Consider the following 13,085-nt stretch of genomic DNA (forward strand, 5'->3'; position numbering starts at 1 on the left):
AGTGTGCATCTCAGAGTTTGACTTACACAAGGTCAAACAGGTAAGTCAAAAAAGAGTGCTAGGATAAAGGGTTGATAGTGAAGTAGACAGGGAACCTTTACCCAGAGTCAGGAAGACCCAAGTTCAAATTCAGCCTTTGATACTTTTTAGCTGTGTCTTCCTGACAAGTTTGCTTGAGTTTTCTCAATTGCCAAATCAAAATAATACTAGCACCTACTTCAGAGGATTGTTGTATGGAAAAATAAGAACAATATATGTGAAGTACTATAAAAGCTACAGTGTTAATATAATTGCTACCATGAGAGTCATAAAAGTTTTAATATATGGAAAGCAACTAGGTGGTACAATGGCTAGAGTTCAAAATCTAGAGTTTGGCATACCTAAATCAAAATCCTCAGATTCTTAATATATGTGACCCAGAGCAAATAACATATTCCCTCAACCTCATTTTACTCAACCATAAAGTGAGTGCAATCTACTTCTGAGGGTTGGTGTGATGATCTCATAAAATATTTTTAAATGCTTAGCATTTAGTAAATACTATGTAAATGTTAGCTATTATCATTACTATCAAGATCTAGATAATCCAAATCATCTTGACTTCAAATCCAGAACTCATTTTACTATAGTATGTAGGTTCAAAGATTTTAGATCTAATTCTGGATCACCGACAAGCTGTGTGACCTTGGGCAGTTCATTTAACTTTTGGGGACAATATAGAAGTTGAATCAAATCAAGGATAATCAATCCAAGTGCTGAGATCCTGAGATTTTATGAAGTTCTGGGGAGTAAAAGATAAATTAGCAGTTCAAGATCTCCAAGGACCCTTTGATTGAACTCACTGATTCCAGATTATAAAGGAAAATCATTGCAACCTTATTATTTTGTGGAATAATAAGGCTGAGAGAGGTTAGATAAGCTTGTTCAAAGTCAAACAGAGAATCAGTGGCAACAAAATTTGAAGCCTGGATCTTATATCAAATCTACCATTCCTTTCATTCTATTGTTCCATCTTAGATGTTCCTAACTTGACTCTGGGGCACAATATAACATAATATAAAAGTGAAGAAAAAAAATTCCTTACATTATTCTGTTTTGTAATTGAGAAAGCTTTTTGGTCCACAAATAATCCAGGCCATTAGTCTGAGCAGAGTTGATTGCCTATCAAAAAGACAAGCAAAGAAAGCATTTTTCATAGTCATCTATTTGAAATTTATGTTTGACAATCTGGGGTTGAGGGCACAAGTGAATGGGTGGGAGGAGATGAGAGGCAGCATGATACAATGGAAACAAACCCAGCATCTGGAGTCAGAAGCTAATAGCTCAATTCTCCTGCTCACCACCTGTGTGACACTAGGCAAGTCATTTGACCTCTGTTCTCATTTTCTCATCTGAAAAATAGACTAGATTAATTCTGAGGTCCCTTTGTCCAACTCAGAAATTAGGAACTCTTACACATACTTCTTTACTTTTTAAAGAAATATGTTTTATACAACACTTATATGAAAATTCTAGTCCCATGACCTATTCTAGTTGGGTAAATAAAGAATCATATATTAGAAATGAAAGGGACCTAAGGATCATTTGAATCCAACCATTCATTTGACATCAAAGCAACTAAAGCTTAGAGTGGTTAAGTACACTTGGCTGCTATTACAGAATATTTCTTGCTATTTCTCCACTTTTAGTCCATCTCCTGACCCTCTTCAGACTTCACTCCATAATCCTCCAAATTTTTAAGCTTCAATTAAAATATTATTTTCTCTCAAGAGAATGTAAACTCCTTGAAGGCAGGTAATATATTTTTTTATTTTTTACAATTGGATTTATATTCCCAGGTAGGCATACTATCTGGCACAAAGTAGGCATTTAATTAATGCTTGTTGACTTGACTAGATTACATGATCCATGGTAATGGTTTGAGAATGATTCATAGACTTTTGATACATAGTTGATACATAGATTCTTTGTCTAAGTTTCTCTGGTATAATTCAGTTTTAATTGACGTGTCAACATCAATTAAATTTAGTTCTTTATTCATTTGTTCAATTTTTCATATTTCTTTTTTATTTTTATACAATATTTTTATACATTACTGAAATATTAGTTTAAGAGTAAACATAATACCCCCTCCCCCCAAAAATATAGACTCTCATGAGCAATAAAGTAAGGGAAAGAGAAAAAAATAAAAAATAAAAAAAATGTAAAAATGTGCTTCAGTCTGTGTTCCAACACCACCAGCTCTGTTGCGGGTGGATCACATGCTTTATGCTAAGTATATTACAAAAACTACTTCCATTGCTGATAGTGACTCCTTCCATTCCTAACTCCCCATTACCATATACTATATTTTCTCTCTCCTTTCACTCTGTCCCTCTTCTTAAATGTGCCGTAGAGTAGCCGAGTGGCACAGCAAACTGATCACCGTCCCTGAGGTCAAGAAGACCCAAGGCCACATACCACCCCCCAAGACCCAGCAACCACCCGGCCTTGTGGTCCCTGAAAGACCATCCAATCCAAGCTTGTTGCAAGGAGTAAAAAAGAAATTTGTTATATCTGACCACTCTCTCCATGGTCCACCCTCTCCTCCATCACTCATCCCGCCTTACCCCTGTCCCCCTTCTCTCCTTTTTACTCTAGATATCTATACTCCATTGAGTATATATGCTATTTCTTCTCTCAGCCACCTCTGATAAGAGTGAAGGTTCCCTCATTCCCCCTTCACTTCCCCCCTTCCATATCATTGAAATAGCTCATTCCAATAAAAAATAAATCTTATTATATGAAATATCTTAGCCTATTCCACCTCTCCTTTTTCTTACTCCCATTACATTTCCCCTTTAGCCATTGACTCCATTTTTACATTATATTATATCTTTAAATTCAGCTCTCTTCTGTGCTTCATCTATAAAAGCTCCTTCTACCTGCACTATTAAATGAGAAGTTTCATATGAGTATTATCAGTATTATCCTTCTATGTAGAAATACATGCAGTTCATCATCATTAAGTCCCTCATATTTTACCCTTCTCCTCCACTCTCTAGGCTTCACCTGAGTTCTGTATTTGAAGATCAAACTCTCTGTTCAGCTCTGGTTTTTTCAACAGGAACAATTGAAATTCTCCTGGTTCATTGACAATCCATCCTTTCCCCTGGAAGAGGATTTCAGTTCTGCTGGGTAGTTGATTCTCGGTTGCATTCTGAGCTCTTTTGCCTTCCATAATATAATATTCCAAACCCTACAAGCCCTTAATTTAGATGCTGCTAAGTCCTGTGTGATCCTGACTGCAGCTCCACAAAATTTGAATTGTGTCCTTCTGGCTGCTTGTAATATTTTCTCTTTGACTTGAGAGTTTTGGAACTTGGCTATAATATTCCTGGGGGTTGTTTTTTTTTTTTTGTATCTCTCTTTCCGGGGAAGATTGGTGGATTCTCTCAATTTCTATTTTTCCCTCTGCTTCAAGGATATCTGGGCAATTTTCCTGTAGGAATTCTTTAAAAATGAGGTCAAGGCTCTTTTCCTGACCATGATGTTTGGGTATCCCAATAATTTTCAAATTATCTTTCCTGAATCTGTTTTCCATATCAGTTGTTTTTTCAGTAAGATTTTTCACATTTTCATCTAATTTTTCATTCTTTTGGTGTTGAAGTATTGTCTCTTGACTTCTTGTAAAATGAACAGCTTCCTTTAGCTCCATTCTACATCTGAAGGATTTGTTTTTCTCCCAGAGCTTTCTTATCTCTTTTTCCATCTGGCCAGTTCTGTTTTTTAAAGCATACTTCTCCTCAATAACTCTTTGAACTGTTTTATCCATTTGACTTATGCTAGTTTTTAACATGTTATTTTCTTCGGCATTTTTTGTATCTCCTTGAATAAGCTGCTGACTTCTTTTTCCATGTTTTCCATGCATCTCTCTCATTTCTTTTCCCAATTTTTCTTCTGTCTCTCTTATTTGATTTTCAAAATCTTTTTTGAGCTCTGTCATAGCCTGAGCCCAATTTCCACTTTTCTTTTAGTTTTTAGATGCAGAAGCTTGTACTTCCTCATCTTCAGATTGAGTGTTTTGACCCTTCTTGGGATCATAGACAATGTATTTCTCAATGGTGTTCCTCTTTTTTCTCTGTTTACTCATTTCCCCAGCCTGTGCCTGGTTTTGGGGTGCTTCCTGAGCTTTTGAGTATTATTAGGGTACCCCTCCACAAGGATCTCAGTGTGTGAAGTTGTCTTCCCTCCTGGTCTATGAATAACCACAAGTGCACCCCTCTACCACAGGGCTGAGGTGGGAGCCTCTACTGTTCAATGGGGGCCCTAAACTGTAATCAGGATCTGAATGTGGTCAGAGACCCAGAGTCCTGTTCCAGGTACAGAGGACAGACCTGGGAAGTCTCTCTTCACTCCCCGACCTTTGGTAGGCTGAGCACTCAAGGTTCAGTTGCCTGGGGGCTCCTGCTTACCCGCTCCTCCTGCTTCCATTTCCTGGGATATCATGGCCACTGCTTCTTGCTGAGTGCCTTGAGGGCTGGGCTTCACACACTTGCTCTGGCAGAGGACCCCTGCTGATCTTCCAAGTTGTGACCTGTGGTCTCCCAGGTGTAGGTCAGGAAACTGTCCCTGCTGCCTTGAGCCCCGGCTCCTTAGGTGCCCTGGGGCTGCCTCTGGGAGGCTGAAGTTCCTTTACTTTTGGCAGGTGGCCCCTCTAACCCCATGGAATGGAGCCTTTCAACTATTTTCCAGGTGACCTTTTGTCTGGAGAATTGCTGCACTGGATCCCTCTGTGGGTTCTGTCTCTCAAATTAGTTAAGAGTCATAATTTTATGATTTTTGAAATATTATGGAGAAAACACCTAGGAGAGGCTCTTCTCCTATTGCCATCTTGGCTCCACCCCCCTCCATTTGTTCAATTCTAATAAGGACTATTTTTTAGAAAACTAGGATCAATGGAAATTCTAACAAATATTCAAGGGGAGAGATTATGAACTCAGCATAGCTATTATATAATTAAATAAAACCAGATAAATCAAGGATAACTCTTAGCAGATTGTAAATAAAAATGTATATTTCTATTATTAACTAATTATCAATCTCATTTAGACAAAAATCTCTTTAATTAATTTGAAAATCACTGAATAAGATATATTCCTTGGAAAATGAGGTACAAAGTTCACTGAATAAAATATTTCTTTAAAAATAAATTTGGATAATTGGAAGTTCTTGAATCTAAGAGACATTAAGAAACAACAAAACAAGTCATAAAGTGAAAAAATGAAGAAGAAAATATTAAATATTTCATTGGAAAAAGAACTGACCTGTAAAATAGAGAAATGATTTAAAAATTACTACTTGAAATTTGGATTACTTAAAAGTCATGACCAAAAAAAGAGCCTAGATATTTCATGAAATTATCAAGGAAAATTGTCCTAATTTCCTAGAACCAGAGAGTAAAATAGAAATGGAAAAGAATTCACTGATCAATTCCTGTAAGAGCTCCCAAAATGAAATGTCTCAGGAATATTATAGCCAAATTCTATAACATGTCAAAGACAAAATACTGCAAAATACAGTAAAAAAACAATTCAAATATTATAGAGTCAAAGGACCACACAAAATTTCACAGCTTCCACATTAAAAGAGAAGTAGACCTGGAAGCTTAGATTATAACCAAGAAAAATCTGTTCAGCAAAATTTAATATAATTCTTTAAGAAAAATTAAGGGGGGAAATGGATCTTTAATGAAATAGAGGAAAATCTGATTTTCAAATACAAGACTTAAGAGAAACATAAAAAGGTAAACACAAAATAGAAATTTTAAGAGACTCAATAAGTTTAGTGTTTTTATATTTCTATATGAGAAAATGATACTTCTAACTTCTAAGAACTTTATCATTATTTCTATAGTTAGAAGAACTTTATTTTTGTCCCTAAAGGGTATAATTGTAAGTTTACAATAATGGGATGATCACCTCCCAAAAAAGTGGTGAGAAAGAGAGATATATTGAATTAACATTTTAGAATGAATCCAAGGTTGTGTAGTGTTCATAAAAGTGAAAGAAACTAGCAGTGTGACCCTAGGAAAGTCACTTAACCCTAGATTGCCTCACAAAAGCAAAAAATAAACAAAAATAATAGAACTAATTAACAAAACTAGGTGTTGGCTTTATTAAAAAATAAAGAATATTAATTTGATTTAAAAAGAAAATCAATTTACCAGTGTCAAATATGAATGAAAAATGTGAATGAACTACCAAAGAAGATGAAATTAAATCAATAATTAGAAGACATATTGCCCAATTATATGCCAAAATGTCAGACAATCTAAGTTAAATGAATATTTACAAAAATATAAATTGTCCAGATTAACAGAAGATGAATTAGTATTTTAAATAACCCTAAGTTATTATTAAATAACTCTGAGCTGCCTAAGGGAAAAAATATCTTCAGGAACCAGTGGATTCACAAGTAAATTCTACCAGACATTTAAAGAATACTCAATTTTACTATTATGTAGGCCATTTGGAAAAAATAGACAAAAAAGAAGTTCAATCAAATTCCTTTTGTGATACAAACATAATTTTGACACTCAAACCAGGAAGAACAGAAACAGAGAAAGAAAACTTTAGAGCAATTTTTCTAATGAATAATAACATAATAATTTTTAAATAAAATACTAGCAAAGAAATTACAGCAATATATCACAAACATCACATGCTATGACCAGGTGGGATTTATACCAGAAATACAATACTGGTGTAATATTAGAAAAGCTATTAGCACAATTGATCTTCTCAGCAGCAAAAACAATAAAAATCATATGATTATTTCAACCAAGGTAGAAAAAGCCCTTGAGAAAATACAACACTAATTACTATTAAAAAAAAACCAAATAAACTAGAAAACATAGGAAATAAATGGAGCTTTCCTTAAAATGTAATGTAGACTGTATATGTAATGTATACTGAAGAGTCTTCCCAATAAGATTAGGAATCCCCATTATCACCTTGTTATTCAATAATGTACTAGAATTGCTAGCGATAGCAATGAGAAGAAAAGGACTTAAAAGGAATTAAAATAGGCAATGAGAAAATAAAATGATCACTTTTATAGTCTACTTAGAGAATCTTATAGAATCAGTTCAAGTTGTACAATATAAAATTTGAAATCATCAGCATTTATATATTTACCAGCAAAGTCTAGCAGAAAGTGATGGAGAAAATCCATTTAACATAACTGCAAAAAATATAAAATACTTGACAATCTACCTGCCAAGACAAGCTCATGAACTGTATAATCATGGTTACAGAACACGTCACACATAATTAGTAGAACCATGAGAACATTGTATACATTAAAAAAAATATTGTGAGAAGATCAACTAGTATGGATGCAGTTACTTTCAGTAATTCATTGTCAAGGACAATCTTGAGACACCTGTCATAGAAAATGCCATCCACACCCAGAGGGGAAAAACAAACAAACTATGGAGTCTGAATGCAGAGCAAAGCAAATTATGTTCACTTCTTAAAACTTCTTTTATATTGTTTCTTTTTTTCTCATGGCTTTTCTCCTTCTAATTCTTTTTTCACACTGTGACTAATACAAAAATATATTAAACATGTAAAAATATGTAACCTATACCAGATTGTTTGATATCATGGGGAGGGAGGGAAAGGTAGGATGATAGAAAAATGTGAATCTCAGATGATTGGAAAAGGATAAATGCTGAAAACTATCTTTGCATGTAATTGAAAAAAAAACTTTGCTGTAAAAAAAGAATACTTCATATAAATACCGATCCAGATATTTGGAGAAATATTAAATCCTCATTGGTGACTGAGTCAATATAATAAAAATGCTAATTCTACCTAAATTAATTTACTTATTCAGAAGCATACCAATCAAACTGCTATTTTATGGAGCCAGAAAAAACCAACCAAACAAAAATTCATCTGGGAGAACAAAAGGTCAAAAATATTGATGGGAAAAAATGAGGAAGGTGGACTAGCCATACCAGATCTCAAGCTATATTAAAAGGTGATAGTCTTCACAACAATTTGGTACTGGCTAAAAAAATAGAGTAGTGCATCATTGGAAAAGATTAGGTACATAATATACACTAGTAAATGACCATAGTAATTATGTTTTTTCAGTCATTTTCAGTTGTTTCCAATTCTTCAATTGGGTTTTTTTTTTTGGCTAAGATTCTGGAGTTGCCATTTTCTTCACCAACTCATTTAATAAATGATGAAACTGAGGTAAATTGAATTAAGTACCTTGCCCAAGTGTTTGAGGCCAGATTTGAACTTCAGACTCTAGGTTCAACACTGTATTCATTGTGTCTCCTAATGGCCCAAAGTCTGTCTATAGCCTCATTTTATCTTTTTATCAGTAGGATTTCCCCTTCAAACTCAGTGTCTTTGTAGAAGGCTCTTCTTTACTTAAAACTTCTTGGAAATAGAAAATGGTGAGAAAAGGAAAATGAAACACTTCTATGAATCTCCTTGCTTGTTTAAACACTTTTTTCCTTTCTCTTTCTAACAGGAAATTTTGGATTCATCTACTTTTTGATATGTTTAGATTTAATTCTCAATGATAGAAGCTTCCTAAATATAAATTTGACTGAAAATCTTAAATACTATATTTAGCTCTGCTGTTATTGTCACCATCTTTGTATATGGGAGGAGATTAAGTCTTACAGAAAGAGGCTACTCTCAGTTGAAATCTTCAGGGGAATAACACTTTTTAGAAAAACATAATTCTAGAAAGATTATTATTGTTGGTAGAATAGTTTTCAATACCTTGAATTAATTAATTATGCTTATAATTAAATATTTTTCTGTACTGGTCTTTAGCCATTACAAATATAAACTAAAATATTTTCTAAAATCCAGAAATTTACTTCTTCCATATACAATATATGTATATATTTTATATACATATAAAATTGCAACTTATAGTTTTTTCTTTGGTTTAAATTTAGCTTTCTATTATCTGACAGTAGCATAGACCATACTCACACGTTCTGTTAATAATGGTGTAGTGTCCAAGGAACTTGTTGAACTTGGTACTTCACTTTTTACAAACAAAAATATGACAGCACTGAAAGAAAAATAGACATTTAGACAATATTTATTATACTCCTTATTCATAGTTACAGTTATCAAAATTCAAGGAGAAAACACAATTAACTCCTTGGGTATTTTAAATGGTTCTTCTTTGCTGTTAAATATCAAATATACTCCTCCTCTCATCTTTTCTCAGTCTTACTGTGGAAATATTAAGAGACAATGTTTCTCCAGTCTAAATCACTTTCCAGAATTTTTTTTGCCTTAGGAAGTTTATAAAAAGTTGAGAATGAAAATGAAGCTCTCAGGAAGATGGATTTATGACCATAACCAAATTTAGAACAATAAAGTATATTGCCAGGTTGAGATGATTGTCTTTCCCATGCTTTGAAGTAATTGACTTCAAAGTAGTGTCTTCTTTTCCCATTCAGAAAAGATTAGGTATGGACCACTGGAATGTCCCACTTTGATTACTTCAGGAGAAATAGTTATTGTGTGGATCATTCTAGAATATTGACTCCTTAGACTGTTTCGGAACATGTTTTAACTTTATCTTTGTTTAAGATTCTTATAAATGTGGCCCCAAATTATCTTGGGGTTAAGAGACATATGATCACACACACACACACACACACACACACACACACACACACACATTGCGTCAAGGGAAAATTTTTATTTTCTCTGAGTTAGTCAATCAATAAAATGATCATCTTCCTTTAATATTCCTGGAACTATGTTAAGCCCTGGGGATGCAAAGAAAGTCAAAATGGAGTTTGTGCTCACAAGAAACTCATACTCTTATTGAGGTGAAATTTGCAAAGAGCTATGTATAAACAAGATGAATACAGGAATAAAGAGAGGTAATATTAGTGTTGAGGAGAATCTATAAAGACTTCTTGAGAAGGGTGAGATTTTAGTTGGAACTTAAAGGAAACCAAGAAGCAGAGATACAGATGGAGAGAATTTTTGGCTTGGGGAACAACACACAATGACAATGCATAGTCAGGAGAAGAAATATCTTAATTTTTTCCCAAAGGCAAGCTAGATGATACAGTAGATAGAAAATATTCTGGTCTTAGAGTCTTCCTAGTTGTGCTAGTCTGGGTAAATTTTTTAACTTCTGTTTCTTTACCTATAAGCTAAGAATATAAATAGCACCTCAAAGCTCTATATATGTGATTATTTTTCTAGTAGGCCATTGTCACTGAACTATATAGCATGTAGAGAGAAAAAAAGTATAAAAATACTGGAAAAGTCAGAAGATGTAAGATTATGAAGAGACAATTTCATATTGGAAAATACAGGCAATGAGTAATTTATTGACTTGGCTAGACTTGTTCTTCAAGGTGGTCAACTTGACAGCTAAATTAATTCAATCTAGATATGCTTGGAATTAGCATAATGCTAAATTTATAAAAGTTGTTTTCTGGCAGATTTGTGACTAAGATGAAAAGGACAAAATAAACATTTTTTTTGCTTTGAGAAAGACACCTAGAAAAATTTAACCCTAATATCTCCTGACCTCTGGTTGTATAATGGATATCTTTTTTAAGGTTGTTTTTTGCAAGGCAAATGGAGTTAAGTAGCTTTCCCAATGCCAGGCTAGGTAATTATTAAGTGTCTGAGACTGGATTTGAACCCAGGTACTCCTGACTCCAGGGCCAGTGCTTTATCCACTATGCCACCTAGCCACCCCATAATGAATATCTTGTGGCAAAACATCCAATGGAAATAAGTTTCCTACAGACCAGTTCTGTCTAATTTGTGAAATTTCATTCATTTGGCTAGAGCAATACTATCATACTGCATTACCTGTTATTCCACAATATACATCTATTCAGAGTGTTTCCCTCACAGGCCCTCATGTTTGTTTTTTCCTACCTACAAGACTTTTTGTTCACATAGCCTATATGCCTCTCCCAACCTTTTCAGATTTTTCTGAATTTCCTTAGTCCTGATAAAGTTCTGTTTATTTCTAACTCTTCCCTGAGTCTTGATAGCGACTTAAGTAATTTAATTTGTTTCCTTATCTATCAGTAGCACCTCAAAATTCTATATACTTCATAGCTATTATTTTTTCTAGTAGACCATTGTTACTGGACTATACAGTATGTACAGAGGAATAGATGATGGTAGTGGATAAAGTACTATCCATAGAGTGCTTGAATGGTACAGTTATCATATAATTTTTTCCTTCCCTTCCCCCCAGCCTTGAGATGAATACCGCTGGACACAAATAGGCATATATATGTGTGTGTCATCATTTTACAATTCTTCTTTTCATCACTTTGTTTACAATTTGGTCTCCTCTTATCTTTATACTTTATTCCTCCTCACATAAGTCATGTTATCTCTTTTTATTTATTCATTATCTGTCCCCTAGAATTCTCTCCTTCCTCATCTGTGCATTTTAGATTCTCTGGCTTCCTTCAAGATCTAGCTAAAATTCCATCTTCTGGAGCAGCTAGGTGGTGCAATGAATAGAGCACCAGCCCTGAAGTCTGAGTTCAAACCTGAGTTCAAATCTGGCATCAGTACTTAATAATTACCTAGTTGTATGATTTGGGGCAAGTCACTGAGCCCCATTGCCTTGCAAAAACCAAAATAAAAAATTCCTTCTTCCATGAGAAGCCCATCCTGATTTCTTTTAATACAACTCCCTTCCCTCTTGATTACTTCAAAATTATGCTATATACTCATATCTTATTTTCATGTTGCCCTCACAGTTAATGAGGTTCCTTGAGAGCACATGATATCTTTTGACTTTCTTTGTGTCCTAGGACTTAGTATAGTGACTAGCACTGGCAATTAATGTTTATTCACTCATCTGTAAAATAGTGGTACTAATGTTTATGCTACCTTTATCAGAGGGTGTAAGAATTGGATGACTTTGCAAACACTAAATCTCTTGGCAAATGTTAGTTACTATTATCTCAGTGTTGGAAAGGTCATCTTGTAGTATCTAAGGCTATTTAGATTTTAGATACAACACCCTTTTTCTGAATTCCTAATGATCTTCCATTCTCCAATGAAAGACTGCTAGTGACAACGAACTCACAAAATAATTCATTCCCAATTTGGATGAGTTAAATCATACAAAGTTTTTCTCATACTGAACAGCATTCTGTGACCCTATAATTTTTATCCATTGCTCTTCTCTAGCCCCTATATTCAAATATACAGTAAAGGCTATTTGTATACTTTCATGTCACATTTTTTTTTGTATTGAAAATACAGAATTTTGCTTCCTAAAAAATATTCCAGAATTTTTAGCCATAAAATCTATAGTAATTATCTCTCTTCTCTCCAAATCATCTTTTGAAAAATATCATGCTAATGAAATGCTTGTTTTATTCAGTAAATTAAAAATTAAAATAAATTATTTTAAAAATTCCTCTATAAGACTGTGTGGGGAGGAGGGGTAAGATATAAATAAGATGGCAGAGTAGAGAAAGCACTCAGCTGGGGTTTCCCAACATTCCACTCCAAATAACCATAAAATAATGCTTCAAATAAAGTTCTGAAGTGAAAACAAGAAAGATCAGAGTGAGACCTTCTTCCAGCCCAATAAAACTTAGGAAATTGGAAAGCAAGATCTGTGAAATCAGGGTGGGGACTGACCCAGAGATCATCTGGATGAAATGCCAAGAGTGGTTCTGAGAAAAAAAAATGAAAAATGTTGGAAGGGATATGGAAAAACTGAAAATAACCCACTATTGATGGAGTTGTGAACCAGTCCACTCATTCTGGAGAACAATTTGAAATTATACCAATGATTTATGAAATGGCATACCTTTTGATTCAGCATTAACATTACTAAGTCTTTCTTCCAAAGAGATCAAAGGAAAAAAACACCTATCTGTACAAAACTATTTATATCAACTTTTTGTTATGGCAAAGAATTAGAAATTGAGGGTTTTACCAAATGCTTACCAAGTGGGGAATATCTGAATAAGTTGTTAAATATGATTTTGATGGAATATAATTGGGTTATGAGAAATGATGAAGACTCATATGAACTGA

General features: G+C 33.9%; 1 protein-coding gene across 4 annotated transcripts in view; it reads right to left on the bottom strand.

Moving 5' to 3' along the window:
• TMEM144 (transmembrane protein 144) overlaps positions 1–13,085 on the bottom strand; it is a 62,876-nt gene that overhangs the window by 17,690 nt on the left and 32,101 nt on the right. For all 4 annotated transcript variants that reach the window (XM_074227425.1, XM_074227426.1, XM_074227427.1 and 1 more), the window contains 2 exons: positions 9,012–9,093; positions 1,085–1,161 (listed from right to left, as the gene is read on the bottom strand). In XM_074227425.1, coding sequence (XP_074083526.1) covers positions 1,085–1,161; positions 9,012–9,093 — 159 coding nt within the window. The remainder of the gene's footprint in view (positions 1–1,084; positions 1,162–9,011; positions 9,094–13,085) is intronic.

The sequence above is a fragment of the Macrotis lagotis genome, chromosome 3 (assembly GCF_037893015.1).
Source record: "Macrotis lagotis isolate mMagLag1 chromosome 3, bilby.v1.9.chrom.fasta, whole genome shotgun sequence".
Classification (NCBI taxonomy): Eukaryota; Metazoa; Chordata; class Mammalia; order Peramelemorphia; family Peramelidae; genus Macrotis; species Macrotis lagotis.